At 40.7% G+C, this 20061-nt stretch overlaps 1 protein-coding gene across 9 annotated transcripts in view; it reads right to left on the bottom strand.

Annotated features, from left to right (window-relative positions):
- Window positions 1–369: 369 nt before the first annotated feature.
- LIN54 (lin-54 DREAM MuvB core complex component) overlaps window positions 370–20061 on the bottom strand; it is a 74526-nt gene continuing 54834 nt past the window's right edge. For 8 of the 9 annotated variants that reach the window (XM_075544104.1, XM_075544109.1, XM_075544105.1 and 5 more), the window contains 8 exons: window positions 17947–18020; window positions 17592–17789; window positions 13964–14055; window positions 13035–13106; window positions 12262–12364; window positions 11942–12079; window positions 5440–5642; window positions 370–3008 (listed from right to left, as the gene is read on the bottom strand). In XM_075544104.1, coding sequence (XP_075400219.1) covers window positions 2807–3008; window positions 5440–5642; window positions 11942–12079; window positions 12262–12364; window positions 13035–13106; window positions 13964–14055; window positions 17592–17789; window positions 17947–18020 — 1082 coding nt within the window. In that variant the 3' untranslated portion in view covers window positions 370–2806. The remainder of the gene's footprint in view (window positions 3009–5439; window positions 5643–11941; window positions 12080–12261; window positions 12365–13034; window positions 13107–13963; window positions 14056–17591; window positions 17790–17946; window positions 18021–20061) is intronic. The other variant, XM_075544102.1, reaches the window with a different exon arrangement.

The following is a 20061-nucleotide window of genomic DNA, read 5'->3' as shown; positions in this document are numbered from 1 at the left end:
TGATTAAAGACTAAGAATGCCCAATGTTTCTTTTTTTGGAATGCCCAATGTTTTTAATAAAACTTATTACATAGAAGCAAACTTTAAAACTAAGAGTAAGCTCACATTTGGTTTCTAATTAATTGAGCCACAAAGGGCAATAGATAATGGTAAAATATGTATTTAAGAAATGCAAACAAAATGAGAAGCCTTTATTTACACACCAGAACACTTCAGTAATAAAGGCTTGTTCACCATAGGCTTCCTTCCGCTGAACAAATCTTACAGAGGAGGCAGTGTGATCAAAAGTGGGGCTACGGGTCCTGGTTGGAAGCTGCATGTACGAAACAAGTATTCATTTTCTTAGTTTTTGTGTTACAGACCAATAAAAATAGAAAGGTTTTCTAAAGGGTTTTTATTTATATTTCACATAAGACTGAGAAAATGTCAGTTGTCCATAGTCAAAGAATGGTGAAGCTCAATCAGTGCCATTGCTACTCCCCTCACCCACGCCTCCAAATCCTTACCCATCCCCAAAGTTGCTGCTCTGGTTTTTTACCTATCAAACTAGGGTTCCATTTTCCAGATAGCTCACTGATTAGAGCAAAGGTGCTCGTCATAAGAACATCATAAAAGGGCAGAAGCACAGAACGTGCTCGTTTGAAACACTGTCATTGAGACTGAGCAAAAGGGTCTCTTTCATTTGTGTGCTTTCATGTATAATGTCAAATATACTTGAGAATCAGATCTTTGAAAAGGTTTCTTGCATGTTAAATGTGGTGTATTAAACTAAAGAAAAAATGCAAAACCTTTTTTTTACAGAATAGTATAAATGTTTATTTTCCTTAGATTTACTTTGCTTCCTGTTATTACAATATAGAAAAGTGTATTCTTTGAATAGCTCTAGTAAATATAATTTTTCTACTTTGGGATGTAAATAGAGCTAAAAAATTATATACCCCCCCCCAAATAGTCTTTTAAAATTGTTGAAGGTGGCTAGTAATCTCGTTCAGCAATTTGATGCAAATGCCTGAATACAGAAAGAAGTTGTCTAGAAAGGACTACACAGGAAGGGAAAGCACTTAATACTTTAGATAGCTTCTTGAAAATCAGAAAAACTAGTAGCACTTGATTGCACCCTCAAATTTTTACAGGCAGAACATTGTCAAGCAATGCCGTCATACATCATCTACAATTGTAATCCAAGTTTCACACACATTTTCTGCACACTGTATATAAATACACATCACAAAGGTGCAATTAGAATTAAACACAGAATATTTACAAAATATGAACAAAGACGTTTCGGTTTAGACCAAAAAGGTATTGCAATTTTTTGAAAAATAACTTGATTAGATATTATTTTATCCTCTTACACTAGTTTACATTTATACAAATATTAGACACACTAGATTGAGGTGCTAAGAATATCTGCACTATCTACATTACACTTACGATAATTTTAAACCCACATTTCAAAAGGAAGCGACTTCAGTAACGGAATCCTCTTTTGAATTACTTAATTTCCATTGTCTACAACTCGTGTGTTCATATGAACATATATACACACTTTTAATACATACAATTACAAATTCCTTTTAGGAAATGTAATAATTATACACTAGTGATTACTAAGGATATGGTACCTAATAAAATGCCTGAATTCCGACATGGTTTTTCTTTGTCAAGAAAAGTAAGAGTCTTTTACAGCAGGCTCTTAAATTCATAAAACTTTTGAATTACCGAGAATGATTCAAGCTCTTCTAGTAATTATATGAACACAGCCATTTTTCAGTTTAGCAAAGACCTGGTTATAAATAATGCCATACTAAAACTCTCTTTATAAGAAGTAATCCCACTATAATTTCGAAAGCTTTGTTAGGAGACCCATTGGAGTAAATCATGTCAGAGTCACATATTGATTGGAAACCTTAGTTCAAAAGTCTATAAGGAGAACTTTTTCGATAAATGAAAAATCCTTCAATTCACCATCTTACAATTCAACATTCTTTATATCTCCATCCAAGCCAAATATTATACCTGATAATTATGTGAGATTCTATATTATCACTAGAAGACAGTCATGTTTACTTCCATTCAGAGGCACATCTTAGTGATGCTCAGTAATCGCAGACTGCAAACACACACTACCTCTTTGATAGAAAATGGAGTCTTCCCAGAGCACTTGTTAGCCCCTACTATAGAAAATAGGATCCCGTCTCTGAGACTTAGTTTACAGTCCTTAATTCTTTATATGTTTGTTTGTTTGAAAACAAAATGTTACTTTTAAAGTGTGCCTGTGGGCTAGTTCCCCTTCTGACTGTCCCTAAGTGGGATATTATTCCAGAATCCTCCCTAAAAAGCCTGGTTTTCTTAAAAAGGCAGTGCTTTTCTCAACATAAGATGTCCATTGAATACGTTTCATAAACATTCAACCTGCTTGTACCAAAGAACAGCCGGGCACTGCCAGTGTTTTTTGACTTCTACCAGAACAAAGCCATACAACACCATGCATTAGAAATCATATCACAATAATTTATAAATGCTTTTGTTAGTAGAATCAGAATTATAGAACATCTAATTCTCAGAAAACCCAAGCAAATTAAAAATCTCTATAATACAATAAGAAAAATTTCCATTTAGATGGGGCATAAGCAGATTTAACCAAGATTAAAAATGTACTAATTCCCCATTTAAAATTTCTTCTGTCAATATTATAAATCCAGGACTGAATTAACAGTACAGTAACTGTTATCTTCCAGAAAGTCAGGTGTCCCGGCCCCTTACATGTCCTGCATAGCCCCATTTAGCTGTCCTTGAGCCGGAGTCAGCAATTCATGGCACAAGGGTCACGTTTCGCTTTCCCAGCGGAGTTGATGACACTCATCAAACACCTTCCAAATTCCTCAAGTACCATCCGTTCAGCTGCTGCCTTGGATTTCCCCTTCTTGTCTGCCTGTTCTGCCTGCGCGAGGAGGCAATTACACGTGGCTTCTGCTACCTCCTTAGTTACAAATGTAAATGGCAATCTGAAATTATGTGAGAAGAGAGAGAGAGAGATGTTTACAAACAACACAGTGGATGTAACATTCACCTGGACATTTCTCTGGACACTTTCACATGACCAGTATGCTGAGCATCATGCCGTGACACTAAGCACGAGCACATCTTGAAGAACTGCAAAAACTTAGATTTGGTTTTATTTTTTAGCATATTTTAAGAGATATATGTCTCTATCAGGGAATGCAGTATTTACATAAAACACCTGAGTTATTACCTGGTCAAGGCTATCTGGGTTTAACTAAAAGATGTAGACTAAAGTTACATAACGAAAGCCTTCCCGATTCATGAACCTAAGCTCCAGGAAAGCAGCTGTTTCATTCACTGGTCCTCCTGTGAGCAGGAGAACTAACGGGCACCTAATGATACTGTGGCGTAGTCACTCTCGGGCTATGGTTCTGCTAGCCTTTGTAACCCCCACCAAAGACTGGAAGTTGTTTTGATTTTGTGTTTTTCGTGATGAGTCTGGGTACGTGAAAGTGGTAGGATGCTGATGTAGTTGTGAGTGATTATTAACAACAGTGACTGTAAAAACTGGAAACTGCTGTGATCATTTTTGCGTCCTTCTGGATATAAAGTGAGACATCTCAGCTGCAGAAGAGGAGATCTCACTACCATCCAGAAAGAAGAGCCAGCAGTGGAGTATGTTCTTTGGACTCCAAGATCCCTTTTCCATTGAACTTCCTGGATCCAGAGACAAAAAGCTGTGACATGAGAGAAGAGGCAGAGTAGTCACAGCAGAAGAACCAAGAGCCAGAACATGAGACCGAGCAGTGGGCTTCCCACAATCAAAAGTGCAAGTAAAGCTGAATGCATCCAGGCAAGAGGCGTGCTTGCAGAGTGGAGGGCCCTCAGGTACTTAATTGGGGAGCTAGGCTTGCTGACCCATGAATGGAACTAGAGCCGAGTGCCTCCGGGCTTAGGCTTATGGTGGCGTAGTGTACACTTCAGGCACCCACTAGCAGTGCTAAGAGCTCTGTATCACCCACGCAGGGCATTGATAGCTTGCTGAATTACCCCCAAGGATTAATGGATCACACCAAGTCCCAGCCTCTATTGCTCGGAGACCGGAAGAACTAGTTGAATGTTAGCTCCAGGAATGTTAACACTGAGAGGGATCCAAATAGGAGGTCCCGGACAGAGTGGGAGAGAAAGGTGAACACTTGGTCTATTAGAGACTGGACGAACCCCTGAAGATGATGGACCTTAGACACCCTTCAAAATCTTACATGCTGATCAATAAAAGATTCTATTTGTACAAAATATTCAGTTTTAGTTGTAAAGAACTCTTACAATTGGATTTTAACACCAGCGTTTACAATTGGATTATATCAGCAAATCATCTTTGAATGAATTAAGAACAAATGGCAGTACTTACTTTTGTTTTTATCTATCTCTCTCTATCTATGCATTTACTTACTTACATAAGCAATGAGGCATTCTGGAGGTGTAGTGGTTCTGTGTTGGGCTGCTAATTGCAAGATCTGCAGTTTGAAATCATCAGCCTCTCTGTGGGAGAAAGATGGGGCTTCCTACTCCTGTAAAGAGGTACAGTTTCGGAAACCCACAGGGGTGTTTCGGCTTTGTCCTACAGGGTCACTATGAGTTGGCATCGACTCAATGGCAGTGAGTAAATGTTTTTTTTTTTTTTTTAGTGAGTAGATTTTTATAAGCATTGAGTCTTATTCCAATGTAGGCATTTTAAGTAATATATCATTTCCAACACTCACCCCATTTAATAATTCTTCAAGTGACTCTCTAACCTTTGACACAGTCCAAATCAGTGCACTGTGTAGCATTAGACCCTTGAAACCCTGGGGATAGAGATGCTTTATTTCTCACAGCTACCAAGTAGGAAAACAGGCCCACAGTGATGAAGCATTTGTCTCATTCACAAACTACTAAAGAGATGTGTGGCAACGTAATTTGCAGAGAAATGTAAAAAGGCTATGTAAAAACGAGAGGGCAAATTTTATATATATAATAAAACTACTAGCAAGAAGTATAAGAATTTAATTTTCATGAATTTGTCAAATTACATAATACCTCATCTGAGTAGGGAAAAACTCACTTAAATTAGGCCTCAAATGTGAACTGAAATATTACTGTCTTTTAAAATTGTACAATATATCTACAGACATTAATTTTTGTTACTTAAAAATTTTTAATTTGTATAATGTCTATAGACAATGATTTTTTCCATTTCTTTTTTTTTTGATCCTTCTACAAATAACTAAGGATGGAGAAAAAAAAAATTCAAACATCAGGTTTGCATCAACCAAAGGTACAAATTCTATTTTGGCCAAAAAAACAAAACAAAACCCAAAAACCCACCAAATAAAATAAATAAAATAAATTTCTACACTACACCATAAGAAAAGTAAGAAAAATATTACTTACTTTCCTCCTCCACTATTCAAAGCTGGGGTCGGCCTCGTAAGCAAGTCGGAAATCTGCGACGATAACTTGGTCTTCGCGGCTGTTTGTTGTTGTACCCTTACTTCGGCTGCATCTGCCAAGTGCATCAAAGTCTTTCTTTCTGGGCTTTCTTCAAAATTCTTACAACCAATACATTTGCATATCGAGGAACACATTATCTTTGCCTAAAAGTTTTACAAAAGAAGGGGTTCCCAATCAAAATTCAAAAATCAAAACCATTACTAGGTAGATGGCACCAGGAAATCAACAGATTACAGAATAAAAATATGAAAATCACAACCACCCAAAATGACTGAAGATCAGAAGGAAGCACCAGGTTTCATCGCGCCCCTCTTTATACTGTGCTTCGCAGATAGTTTCACAAAGCGAAGTATGTCTATAGATCTCATTTCCCAACCCCGTGAGCTTGCTTCCCGACTGTGTGTCACATGTTGGTAATTCTCACAATATTTCAAAGGTTTTCATAGTCCTGTTGCATACTGAAGCTACAATAGCGTAAACGTAACTTAAAAAAAATCATTTTATTGGGGCTCTTACAACTCTATCACACTCCATACATATATCCATTGTGTCATGCAAATCTGTACATATGTTGCCATCATCATTTTCAAAACATTTTCTTTTTATTTGAGCCTTTGGTATCAGCTCACTTTTTTCCCCTCCTTCCCTCATAAACCTTTGATAATTTATAAATTATTTTTTTCATGTCTCACACTGACTGCTGTGTCCCTTTATCCACTTTTATGTTGGCCATCCCCCAGGAGGGTTATATGTTGACCACTGTGATGGTTCCCCCTTACTCCCCAGGCCCCTTTCCCTCCTAGTATGGCTACTCTCATGATTGGTCCTGAGGGTTTATCTGTCCTGGATGGCCTGTGTTTCCAGTTCCTATCTGTACCAATGTACATGTTCTGTTCTAGCCGGATTTGTAAGGTAAAATTAGGGTCATGCCAGTGGTGAGAGAGGGGATACAGGGAGGGTATAGGGAGGGTGGGGTGGAAATGGGGAACTGATTATAAGGATCTATATATATTCTCCTCCCTGGGGGACGGACAACAGAAAAGTGGGTGAAGGGAGACATCGGAAGGTGCAAGATATGGCAAAATAATAATTTATAAATTATCATGGGTTCATGAGGGAAGGGGGAGTGGAGAGGAAGGGGAAAAATGAGGAGCTGATGCCAGGGGCTTAAGTGGAGAGCAAACGTTTTGAGAATGATGAGGGCAATGAATGTACAAATGTGCTTGACATGATGTATGTATGTATGGATTGTGATAAGAGTTGTACGAGTCCCCAATAAAATGATTAAACAAAAAGAATTGAGGTCATGATAGTGGGGGGTAGGGGGTGGTGGAAGAAACATTGAAGAACTAGAGGAAAGCTGTGGGCTTCATTGGTGCTGTACTGCACCCTGACTGGCTCCTCTCTTCCTTGTGATCCTTCTGTGAGGGGATGTCCAACTATCTAAAGATGGGCTTTGGGTCTCCATTCTGTACTCCCCCTCATTCACACTGATAGGATTTTTTGATGCCTGATCCCTGATCCCATCTAGGAACACACAGGTTGGTGTGCTTCTTCCATGCGGACTTTGCCCCTTCTTAGTTAGATGAAAACTTGTTTATCTTCAAGCCTTTAAAACCCCAGATGCTATTATCTTTTGATAGCTGGGCACCATCAGCTTTCTTCACCACCTTTGCCCATGCATCCATTTTGTCTTCAGCGATTGCGTTGGGAACATGAGCAACATGGAAAACCAGGTTATTAGAACACAGTGTTCTTGCGTTGAGGGAGTACTTGAGTAGAGAGGCCCAATGTCTGTCTGCTACCTTAATATTTAACCTATAAATATATGTACATAGATCTATTTCCCTATCGTTATACTTTTACATATAAATATGCCTGTATTTAGACCTCTATAGATTTCCTCTGTCTCCTAGTTCTTTCCTTTTGTCCCACTATCATGCTCGACCTTTGTTTGGGTTTCCTCTCGACTACATTGCTCTTCATCTTGCCCCCCACCCCCCATGCCATCCTATGAGCTCCTCGCAGTTGATTTTAGATCATTTTTCTTCCCTTGGCCCTTGATTTGTTGGCTTCCCCTTTTCTTTCCCCTGCCTCCCCATCTCATGAGTCCCCCTGGAACCGTCAGTCTCATGTTTTTTTCCTCTGGATAGTTTATCCCTCCTAATGGATAGACATGCAGAGACAATAACATGCACAAAAACAGAGCAAAGCAAAACATAACAAAAGAAAACCCAAACCAAAACAACTTAAAACAAAACAAAAATCAACAGCAAAAAACAAAACCAAACCTATAAATAGTCCCAGGTCTGTCTGTGACCTGTATGAGTACAAACGTAACCTGCAAGTGCACTGGAAATTCAAAAAACTCCTGTGGCTTGCTTTATTGAGTCGGCCTGGAATGGAAGCCCTGTATCTTCCAGTTATGTCTGTACATCGTCTAATTGCTCTTGTGGCTGGAAGCATCTCAGCTATGCCATCTGAGAGTTGCTGTGCAATGTTTGTGTTCAGGCCATTCCAGGTCGACTTCCCCACCACGAATATCAATGTACCTCCTAATAGATGCAAAACGGTTCTGTTCAAAGAATATGAATGATACACCCAATTGATGAAAAATAAGGGTCAATGAGCTCACTCACAGCATCATTATCATGCTGCAAGCACAACCTCTCGCAATTAAAGGATTTCACAGATACTATTTTTATTGTGGTTAATTCCCTTTCCATACACCCTTCTCCTAAATTATCCCTTGCCTTAGTGGACCTGAATGTCCTTTTATGTAAAACATATGTATATTTAAGTTAAAAAAAAAAACATACCCACACACACACAAATACAGAATTGCCTTTTTTGTTTGTTTTCCAAAAATGAGACCATTAGATATCTACTTTTCCACATCTTGCTTTTTAAAAACTACATCTCTTGGAATTCCTCGCAGTCATCTGCCATGGCCTGAATTCATTCTACTTGGTAGGCAATTTCATACACCCCTCTTTTCAGTGAGCCATGTTTTACTTGGGTGTTCATTTTCTTATCAAGCCATTCAGTGTTCTAGTTCTTGGGTACTAAACAATCCCCCAAACTACTGCATACGAAGCATCTTCATAGACACGAGGGGGCTTGGAAAGGGGTGGTTTGTGGAAAATGGAATTATAAACATTTCAGCTTTTAAAACACTATGGAGTGGTTCTGCTCTGTCCCATAGGGTCCTTCTAGGGTCAGGGGCTAGTCTCTGGATGTCAGGGGGCAGCGGTGTTTCAGTAGAATTCGCAGCTGCCATACAGGAGATGTGTTTTTGCTAACAGAGGATGGAGGTTTGAGTGCACCCAGAAGCACTGTAGATGAAAGCTTCCTAATCTTCTGAAAACAAACAAAAACCCATCTAATTTGACCCACATAGAGGTGCTAGGAGTCTGAGTCAAATAGACTACAACGGGTGTTTCAGTCAGCTGTTGTTGGTTGCATCGAGTCAAATCATACACCTGGGCACACTGTGTGTGCAGAGTAGAACTGCTCAGGCTGTGACCTTTCAGAAACGGACTGCCTGCCCTGTTTTCTGAAGCACCTCTGGGTGAGACTGAACTGTTAACCTTCTGACCAGTACCCAAGTGCCTAACCATTTGTGCTATCCAATGTGACTCAGGTTTAGTGTATGCTAGGTCCTCCCATTTCTCGGTTCAAAATTAGAATGGTGGCACTGTGCATGCTTTGAATATAAAAAAATTATCATGGGCACATTTCTGTCTCCTAACTCTTTTCAACCAGTCCACAGCCTTTTCTATCTTTCTTATAAATTTGTTAACTAGTTCAATCAAGCACTTATTTCATGGCTAGCATGTACTGAATGTTCAAAGCCATGCACATTAAGTGGCTGACTCTGTTCTTCCGACCCTTCTCTCTTTGTGTGGACTTGGTTTCATAGCCTACAGGTTACATTTTACATATTCATGAGAGCTCCTGTATATGTCCTCTCAACACAAGCCAACTATTTAATCTAGTGTCCATATTAAAGAAATAGTTGTTTATACCAAGATCTTAGTTCCATCAAGTTGATTCCAACTCACAGTGACCCTACAGGACACAGTAAAGTTGCCCTTTGGATTGCTAAGAAGTCTAAGTCTTTATGAAGTACAAAGCCTCATGGTGAGCTCACAGAGCAACTGTTGGTTTTGAACTTTGGACTTTGTGCTTAGCAGCCCAACTCGTAACCCACTATACCTCCAGGGCTCCAGGTTTATACGAGTATTAGGTTCATGACTTGATGTACTATGAGATATTTAAAGGCTTTCAGAAATACTCTTGATTATATGCAACTTTCACTCATACTGAAGTCACTCCACTGCGCTTCCTTACTTCTTGAGAAGAGTTTTACCTCTTAAATCAGTACAGCAGGGGAAGAGTCACTCTACAGAACACCGGCAGAGGAGCTCTCTACTATGACACAGTTGGTATGGGAGCGGTGGACTGCAATTCCCATGTTCCTTCCCAGGGAGTGGGTGCAGACCTTCTTGGAGTTACTTTACAGATGCAAGGCTCAGCCTTCTGTCAAAGCTAAAAATAAGGTCTCCCTCTGAGGATGGAATTAGAAAGAATGAAAGGAAAATGAATGAATGGTGTGCTAGTTAAAGTCTTTGTGCCAACCTGGCTGATAAACATATGTGGGATTAATTGAAGGGCAGAGAGATAAATGGCTCAACCCAAAACACTGACAGTAAAGAGTTTCAGACACACCAAGAAGCCAATGACGGTAACCTATGAGGGGGTACGCCCCCAACAAAAAAATTGGGAAAAAGCTACGCTGGGCAGAGCTCCCACAGAATGCATTTTACCCACTCAGAGTGAGGTGCTTCCAGGGATGTCACCTAGGAAGGTTCTCTCTGGTCACAGTGAATTTTTTCATGAAAGCAGTTTCATTTGATTTTTCATGATGATCGATTTAAGAGAACAGCATGCGCTGTGAAATTTAGTTTCCTGTTTGGGAAAAATGCCACAGAAACTGTTGTGATGTTGAACACAGCTTACAAGGACAGCACTATGGGGAAAACACAAGTTTAAGAGTGGTTTTCTCATTTCAAAAAAGGTGAAATACCGATGGATGGCAAACTTCATTCTGGATGACCATCAACTTCCTGAATGAACAAAAATGTCAGTCCATTGTGCTTGTGGAGTTCATTCCACCAAGTCAGACAGTTAATCAAGCTTTCTATTTAGAGGTTCTGAAAAGATTGCATAATAGTGTATGACAAAAAAGGTCTGATTTGTGGCAGTGGGCCTGGCTTTGTCGCCATGACAATGCATCTGTTTATACAGCCATCTCAGTGCACCACTTGCTGGCAAAAAACAGCATTGCCTCTTTCCCCTCACACCTGACTCACCTGACCTCCCTCTGTGGGACTTCTTTTTGTTTCCACAAATGAAGAGGGACATGAAAGGACAGCGATTTGAGGACGTAGAAGAGGTGTAGGGAAAAATGAGGGAGGTGCTGTCGGCCATTCAAACAGATGAGTTTAAAAAACCTTTCCAAGAATGGAATCACAGATTTGACAAATGCATTAAGTGCAATGGAGAGTACTTTGAAGGTGATAAGGTTGTTTTATAAAAAAATTCATAGCTTTGAAAAAAGCTTTCCATTTTGGGGGGTACCCCCTCAAAGTGTTAAATCCAGCAATGCCTAGATGGCAGTATTTAAGCTTTGAAGATAAAAAATAATAAGCTGCATTCTATTGACGCAAGCCTGGGATGATGTACATAGCGTCTGTCAAAGTAAAATTTCAATTGCGTTCTCCTGAGAGGAGTCCCTGACGCATAAGTCACCGTAAGCGGACGGTGAGACTGAACCCAGGTTCAGGCACCTCCGTGTCAATAATCACACCCAGCAATATGCCACACTACCCACCACCCGGTTCCCCCCCTAATTTAATAGTCACAGAGCAGAGCAACCTTCTTAACATAATTTGCCTTTCCACAGAGAAAGTGTTCCTTATGAGGGAACCAAGAGCCACAAGGACTTTGAGCAAAATAACCCGTACCTTACGGGACTGTGCCCTAGAAGGAAAGCTCTTTCATACCCACATGCATTTCCAAAAAGCCTATGGCGGAGGGTGGGTGTTAGTGCCACTACTGTGGTGTTCAATCTACTTTATCAGCTGTTACTCGAACAGAAAATCAATAAATGTGTGCTCTAATTTGCACACTTCCAAATGTAAGGATCGAGAATTATAAATTGGTAAAATCAGCTAATAAGACTAGAAGTTGTCATGACAAGCCCAAGGCCCTGCTCCTGTGACGCCCTACTCGGTCTACCAGGAGACCTTTCCAAGCATGGGCTTTGGGGTGGACTGTGTAGATTTTCAAACTCCAAAGTGAGCTCCCAAGTTACAAGGGGATTCATAAAGGCATCCCTCTGCTGCAGCTGTTTTCAAAGGAGGCTCCAGGGTCTTACCTCATAGCACTCACAGTAGTTTTTAAGACATCCTGATCGTTTGCAGTTACAGCCTTTGCTGTGACGCCGGTCTGATTCCCCTTCCTTCCCTTTGCCTATTTTAGGTTTAAAGGCTTCTGGATTTCTGTCAAGGCATGCCTATCAAAACAGACCAAATATCAATGGAAGTTTTATCAGTCAATTAAATTCAAGCACTGCAAAGGGATCTTTTTTCCTTACTAAACCAATCGAGTACTTCCAACGGCTAGAATTATAAAAATTGTTGCTGAAATCAAGTCAAATAAGTGTTGCTTAAACGGAATCAAATGAAAAGTAATCACCTTTATTGCTTTTTGCCTTTCATTTTCGTGTTCCAAATTGTTATAACAATTAGTACAATTGCAGTTGTTACAAAATTCACCATTTGCAAAGCAGTCACAATATCTGGAATGGAAAATGGTGTAAGGTAAAAAGTTATTGTTGCATAATCAAAGCTAGAAATGCATTTAACAGCGCTGTGTGTGTACTCAACGCTAGACACATTGTCAGCTGTCTGCATACAAAGGCTCAGAATTTCAGTCATTAGCCTCTAGCATTTTGGCCTATTAACTAGTTCAACTATTAACAGCTGTCAACACAAGAGATTATGTGATCTTCTGTGTCCAGAAATTAAATTATTTAAAAATTATTAAAAAAGAAACCATTGGCTATATATTTTTTAGTAAAACCTGCTTAAACGATAATAGTGCTTTTTTGGATTTTATACCTCCATTTCACTTAACAAATTCTCGTCAGATCTCTTAGGACTGCTACACAAAGCAATCATGAACAGTTCAGAAGCATTCAGAGCACCGCCTCACACAGCGGACCATATACAAGCAAAGGCAGAGCAAAGCGAGACTATGTCTATCTCACACTGCTATATTCCTACCCCCATGCATTCTGAAGACTCCAAAATCATTTCTTCTGAATAAATGCATTTTTACATTGCCATATGCTTACATATTTACTTGTATCATTACTTAAATTATTTTAAAATTGTGTTATTTTTTGTTAGCTCCATTTAGGAATCGTCTCATTATATGACATGAACAAATAGAGCAAATACACTTACAGTTTCAAACACAGCGATTTAGTACAGTTACAAGGCTTCCTGGGCCGGCTGGCGGACTCGGATGGGATGATGCTGTACAGACAGACACATAAAAGACAGACGCTTTAATGACTGTAAGGTCTGCAGTCAGTCAACTCCTTATAAACAACACTGTAATACACACACCTATCTCTAGGTGAAGTGTAGCGCTCAGTGGTGTTGCGGTACTTTCCCCCCGGGAGAAAGGCAAGGGCACCAAGGCCGTCAAGGCCCCGTCTCAGAATCCCACCAGAGCGGTTCCACCAGGTCCCAGGGGGTTCCAAGACTTAGAACCGACTTGGTGGCAGTAAGAGTTTGCTATTTTTTTTTAAAGTGAGGTAAAAGGCAAGTTGGGACATGAAAGGAGAGGTAGGAATAATAGGAATAACAATGAAATTATTAATAGCTGCTAAAGAATCCACTATAAATAATCTTCATTTTGAGAAGACAATAAACATCCATGAGGAGCATGGCCCTCGGAAGTGTCAACCGTATGGGACCAAAAGGGAAGCACTGGCCAAAAACAAAGTTCTAAGGGCAGGAAGGCTCGGGAAAGATGGGCAAATGGATTCGGAAAACCAGGGAAAAGGGGGAAAGCAGGTGTCAGGAAACAAGCTGTTTGTAAAGTGTGTAAGCTTTCACCACAATAAAATGTTCAAAAGAACCTTAGAGCAGATACAGGGCTCTCAAGAGAAAGAGACTACTACAATGGGGCCATCAAAGTGGTGAATGTGTGTAAAAGTATCTGAGCAATTTCTGTAACTTTTCTGTTAAGTCTGAAGTATTTCAAAATGGAAGTATTACTCACATGATTTTGAGAGGGAAAAAGATGTTTCTATTTGGAAGTGTACATTTTACGTTGCAACCAAGTTGACACAGTAACTTAACTTACATGTTTTCAAAATACTCACCCATTGAATGGAAGTCTTGCCTGTGTCTGGATACCAGGAGTTCCCGTAAAGTTGGAGCTGCTTGCTATAGACACATACGAAGACTGCTGAAGCTACATGCAAAGGAATACAGTTTTAGGCCATTCTTGCAAAAAATGGACAAAACTCTCCTATAAAAAGATCAATATGAATCACAATTGCACTGCTGTATAGTGAAAATACAATGGAGTAGTTTGTCTGTGCACATTAACTCACAGAGCTTTTGAGGATCTAAATAAATCATTGAGAAGACAATAAAAAATGTAAACATTTAAAATTCTACATGATTCAAATATAAGAAATCTTAATAGAATACAAATTATGATACAAATCATAATTACAGAAAAATTTAGATGCATGCTCTGAAAGCACTGTAAGCATTTTCATTAGCTGAGAAAATGCATGGTGCCTACCTAGGAATGAAACTCGGTACCCACAGTGATCATTCATCACATGATCAGTAGCTGTATGATGTCCTAAAAAATGTCTTTTAGTGAGATGATCATTATAACTGTTTCAAAATTAGACTGCCACTAAGTTGATTCCAGTTCATAGAGACCAATAGGGTTTCGACGACTGTCAATCTTTACAGAAGCAGACAGCTTTATTTTTCTCCCTCAGAGTAGCTGGTGGGTTTGAACTGCTGACCTTGTAGTCAGCTGCCACGTGCTTCTCTCACGGTACTAACAGGGCTCCACACAATGCTTACATGATGTGACTAGGCTTGACCCTTCAACAGCAAAGAAAACCCCTCTTTCCTGTCACGGCACTTCCCAGTTCAAGCACCTACTGGGTATGTGCTGGCTCTGACCCTACAGATGACCAGAGGAGGGCCCTTGGACAGTCAGGGAAGCTATTTCACCCGGACATATTTTAGAATGTTTTCCAAGAGCAAATCAGTGACAGTATGTTCTTCTGTGAGGGAGAGATTTATTACTCTCATGGTTTTTTTCTACATTCGTTTGGATTCTGGTCATTTTAACATTAAGCTGTTTTTTCTTAAACCTACATAATCTTGCCCTCTCACCAAGTTGCTCTCAGCTCCAAATTGTCTTAGATTGTCTGACTTGCCTATTATACTTCTAAATGCTCAATATACACAGAAATTTCACTTAACTTTCCAAGATGTTAGAAAGAGTCATGTGGTGGATGAAGCACACCAGCCTGTGTGATCACGAGGTGTAGAAGGGATGAGATATCAGGCATCAAAGAACAAAAAATTGTATCATTGTGAATGAGGGGGAGTGTGGAGTGGGGATCCAAAACCCATCTATAGGCAACTGGACATCCCCTTACAGAAGGGTTACAGGGAGGAGACGAGCCAGTCAGGGTGCAGGGTAGCAACGATGAAAAATACAACTTTCCTCTAGTTCCTAAATGCTTCCTCCCCACCCACTAGCATGATCCTAATTCTACCTTACAAATCTGGCTAGACCAGAGGATGTACACTGGTATAGATAGGAACTGGAAACACAGGGAGTCCAGGATGGATGATCCCTTCAGGACCAGTGGTGAGAGTGGCAATACCGGGAGGGTGGAGTAGAGAGGGGAAACCGATTATAAGGACCTATATCTAACCTTCTCCCTAGGGAAGGGACAACAGAAAAGTGGGTGAAGGGAGATGATGGACAGTGTAAGATATGACAAAATAATAATTTATAAATTATCAAGGATTCATGAGGGAGGGGGGAGTGGAGAGGGAGGAGGAAAAATGAGGAGTTAACACCAGGGGCTTCCATGGAGAGCAAATGTTTTGAGAATGATAAGGGTAATGAATGCACAAATGTGCCTTATACAATTGATGTATGCATGGATTGTGATGAGTTGTATGAGCCCCCAATAAAATGATTAAAAGGAAAGAAAAAAGAAGAGCCATGTGGTAGTTACATAATCTGTTGTCAACTTGGGACTATTAAAGAGTGAAGGGGTGGAGTTTAGCCTGTCAATCAGGTTGCTGACTGATGACCTCATTTGGAGGCATTAAGGCGATCAACAGCTTGCTGGAGTTGGGACACACACTCACTCCCTGGGAGACTTTCCTATTGACAAGTCACATGGAGCTATGCTGATGGCAGCCTGAGCCTTGGAACTGGAGGAGCCATGTGGAAACCCACGCCAGTGCTAAGATGCTTCCACTACTACTGGATCCACAAGACTTTGCAGTCACTGGCCTGTGATCTTCCTGCACTTGGCGTCATTGCATGTGTTGTGTGAGTCTGAAGAGCAATTTACAGACTGGTACTGGACATATGGGCTATTATCAGATTTATGGACTTGATCTGGCCTGGGCTGTGATGTTTTTACAATATACAATTGCTCTTTATATAAAGCTCTTTCCTATACACATGAGTGTCTATGAATTTGTTTCTCTAGTCTACCCAGACTAACACAAGCCATCTTATAATATATAATATATTAAAGGTTCACGAGGGTGGTAGGGCGAGGGAAGGAGGGAATAAAGAGGAGCTGATATTAATGGGCTCAAAAAGAAAGTGTTTTGAAATTGATGATGGCAATATCTATACAAGTTCACTTGATATAATTGATTTATGGACTGTTATAACATATGTAAGAGCCCCCAATAAAATGATTTATTAATAAAAGAATAAAAATAAAATGTCTCAGAAGCTGACAGGAGTAATTCTACTTTGCTGTATGGGTTTGCTATGAAAATCAACTCAATGTCAGTGGGTTAGTGTTTTTTCTTTTGTTCTTTGTACACTGATTATATTTCACATTTCTATAGCTATAGCAGCATGTCGCAGCATGGGTGAACCTTGAAAGCATTATCGTTACTGCCATCAAGCTGATTCTGAGTCTGGGCTACCCAGCGCGTCGACCTGAATGGTGTTTTCAAGGCCGTGAATTTAAACTGCCAACCTTTGGGCTAAGAGCGGAGCCCTTGTCCAATTTCACCACCCAGGGGCTACTGAAAGAAACATGTCAGTCGCAAAGGTACAGATACTGTATCATTTTACTCATGTGAAATAAGTAAATGTACAGAAACCAAAGATTATTAGTGGTTACCAGATTATTAAGGTTAAGGAGGAATTTTGTTTGGGGGACACTGAGTTTCAATTAATGACTTTGAAATTATTTGGAAAAGGACAGACTGGAAGAATGCAATAAATGCCACTGGATTATACACGTAAAAAAAGAACCATTTTATTAATGAGTTTGATGCCTTTTTGTTTGTTTGTTTGTTTGAGTAGTTTCAGAATATACTATGAGTGAACCTCTTGTGAGCCCGGGATGGTGCGAATGGCTAAGTCCTTGAGTACTAACTGAAAGGCTGGCAGTTCCGAGGCTCGTTGGACAGTAGCCCTGGCTAGCTGCTCCTGAAAGGTCACAAAACGCTGACAGAACGCAGTTTTACTCTGTGACATATGGCGTTTCCATGAGTCAGAATTGACTCACCAGTAACTGGTAGATTGGTTTTCTTTTTTTAAAAACATTTAATTAGGGGCTCATACAACTCTTATCACAATCCATGCATATACATACATCAATTGTATAAAGCACATCTGCACATTCCCTGCCCCGGGTTTCTTTCTTAAAAAGACTTTCTTGGACCTTTCTGAAATGGAGTGACTTAAACTCGTCCACATACCTGGGTAACATACTGAGCTGGAAGTACTGCATAACCCACATTCCCGGTTCCTGGAGCTGGTGCCAGGACAGTGCCTGGAGGGAGGTTAGTGAGGTTCGGCTGGATTTGCGGCAGTGGTGTGGCAGGCATGATAAGCCGTTGCTGTGGTTGGCTAGTAGTGACTATTTGTGAAGTGGGATTGATTGGCTTGGGAACCACCTGAAAGCAAGGAAGTGTGTCAGCATCGATGAAAGTCAATTTTACAACTACTCAATTCATTGTAAGTCTCTCACACTAAATGTGAACTTTGGATTTCTCAAGTACACTGGCCTCCTGGGAGAGAGAGGCTGAGAGAAGGAGGCTTCGTGACACTCACCTGTTTGACCGTCTGTGCTGTCACAATTGGAACGGACATCCGCACGGGGGTTGCGTTAACCACCACTGGCTTTGCTGAACAGTAAGCAACAAGAACAAAAAGCTCTATGAAATTACGCCCATACATTTCTATGACATCTTATCCTTATCAAACTCCCAGACAGGAAACATTTCACTCACCTGGTCAGCTAACCAGTACAAACAATACTAATAGAACACAACACTTAGAACACTGAGGGATACTCTAGCGCTTTCAAGTCATCTTCATGAGGGAGCTTAACGAATGGCATTTGAAAGAAATAAAAGAATTACATTTGTTCCCAATTTTGAGCAGTATAATCAGAATAGTTACCTATCAAACTTCCTTATCTACATACAGAGATCGTCTCTCCAGGTGGCTAACTTCTGTCGACTGTATGCAGGAGTGAGCGCTGCAGGGTAAGACGTGGCTTTGCTATGGAATCCAGCCAGAGGCGATGTTCAATGCCCACAAGGCTGCCACTAAAGAACTTGAGGCCCAGCATCATTCTACCCTATTCTAATCGCTGCATGGCCATTCCAAAGGGGAGGTGGGCTGGAGGGGCGGGAATGCTCATTACTCTGGTAAAACTATTTACAGAACCTGGTGGAGGGGCGGGAATGCTCATTACTCTGGTATAACTACTTACAGAACCTGTAAAAAGGCTGCACAGCATAACAACGAAGAACACGGGCTTTGAAAACGTAAGACCCTGCAGGTTCAAATCCTACTTCTGTTGGTTTCTAACTACTAAACCCTCTTTGCCTGTTTCCCATCTGCAGTCTGAGGATGGTGACAGTATCAATCTTGTAAACAGATAAAATGTTAATTTGTAGAAATAAATCAAAGCAGTGCCTAACAAATAGCTAGCTGACATTACTGTTTTCTTGTTATAGAAATGGCATTGTATACATTGTTCCAGGGAACTAAAGTACAAGGCGCCTGCCCTCAAGAAGATTACAGTCTAATGGGTTAGACTAAGCAAGCATCCAACGAAGATAAATGTCATTAAAGAAGCCACACAAAAGGCCGGGGGATGCACAGGAGAGAGCGAGCGAGCGAGCGAGCATACATCTGAGTGGTCCCAGAGTGTGGGAAGCTGGAGCACATCGTGCTTGGGGTGGGTCCTGAAGGGAAGGCACACAGATAGGACGAAGACAATGCAGACTCAGACAGAAACATGGAAAGTGGAATCTGGATGCTGGGAAGCAGCACGACATACTTCACAAAACACTCATGAAAAGGCTTGTTTGGCTGGAACCTCGGGTTAAAGCTGGCAAACGTAAGGAAAAGGGCCTCTTGTACTCCCAGTTGTTTGTTGAGGACTGTGAATGTGGCTATCTGGATTGCTTGCCATGACTCATCTGGCTACAGTCTTTGAAACTCTCAGTAAATGACTGGATGGAATCATCCAAGTAGGATATATGGGACTTTAAGGAGGAGACTGGTCAGTTTAGTCATCTGGCTAGGTATAAAACAGCCATTTCAGAATCAGGAATCTAGATTCCCCAATCTCATGACCATCAAGCAAGAAGAGCCAGGAGTGAAGTCAAGTGCATGTTTTGGCCCTGGGTCGCTGTGCTGAACCTCTTTGATTCAAGAGATAGATGTCAAACCAGAGGAGTGAAGAAGGAAAGCAGCAGCAGCAGCAGAACCAAGAGCCAGAGAGCATAAGACAGGCTAGTACATGCTGTGAGTAAACTGTGCTTTTTTCCAGGCAGGTTTGTTTTTGGAGTGAGGTGCCTTCTTGGCGTTTATTGGCAGCATTAAAGACGATTTGTAAGACTTGTCTGAGCTGGGCAGAGACAAGGCGGCTACATGGTGAAGGACGAGAGAGACAGAGAGAGAGAGAGAGAGAGAGAGAGAGAGAGAGAGAGAGATGCTGTAGATCAAATAACGATATCCTTAACATTTCTGACCCCGCATTGTTACTTACTAACTTCCCTGTGTGGCAATTATAAGGAATTCTCAAACCCAGCAGAGAAGTAGCCTGTTGCGTACATTGGGAGGGATGGTTGGTGTCAGAATTAGTGAAGGAAAGTGAAGGGTAGAGGCATGTCAAACTTCTATTTCAGAGGAACAGGACAAGGGCTGACG

Source organism: Tenrec ecaudatus, chromosome 3 (genome assembly GCF_050624435.1).
Source record: "Tenrec ecaudatus isolate mTenEca1 chromosome 3, mTenEca1.hap1, whole genome shotgun sequence".
NCBI lineage: Eukaryota > Metazoa > Chordata > Mammalia > Afrosoricida > Tenrecidae > Tenrec > Tenrec ecaudatus.
The sequence above is the reverse complement of the archived record's forward strand: the minus strand, read 5'-3'. Positions and strand labels throughout refer to the sequence as shown.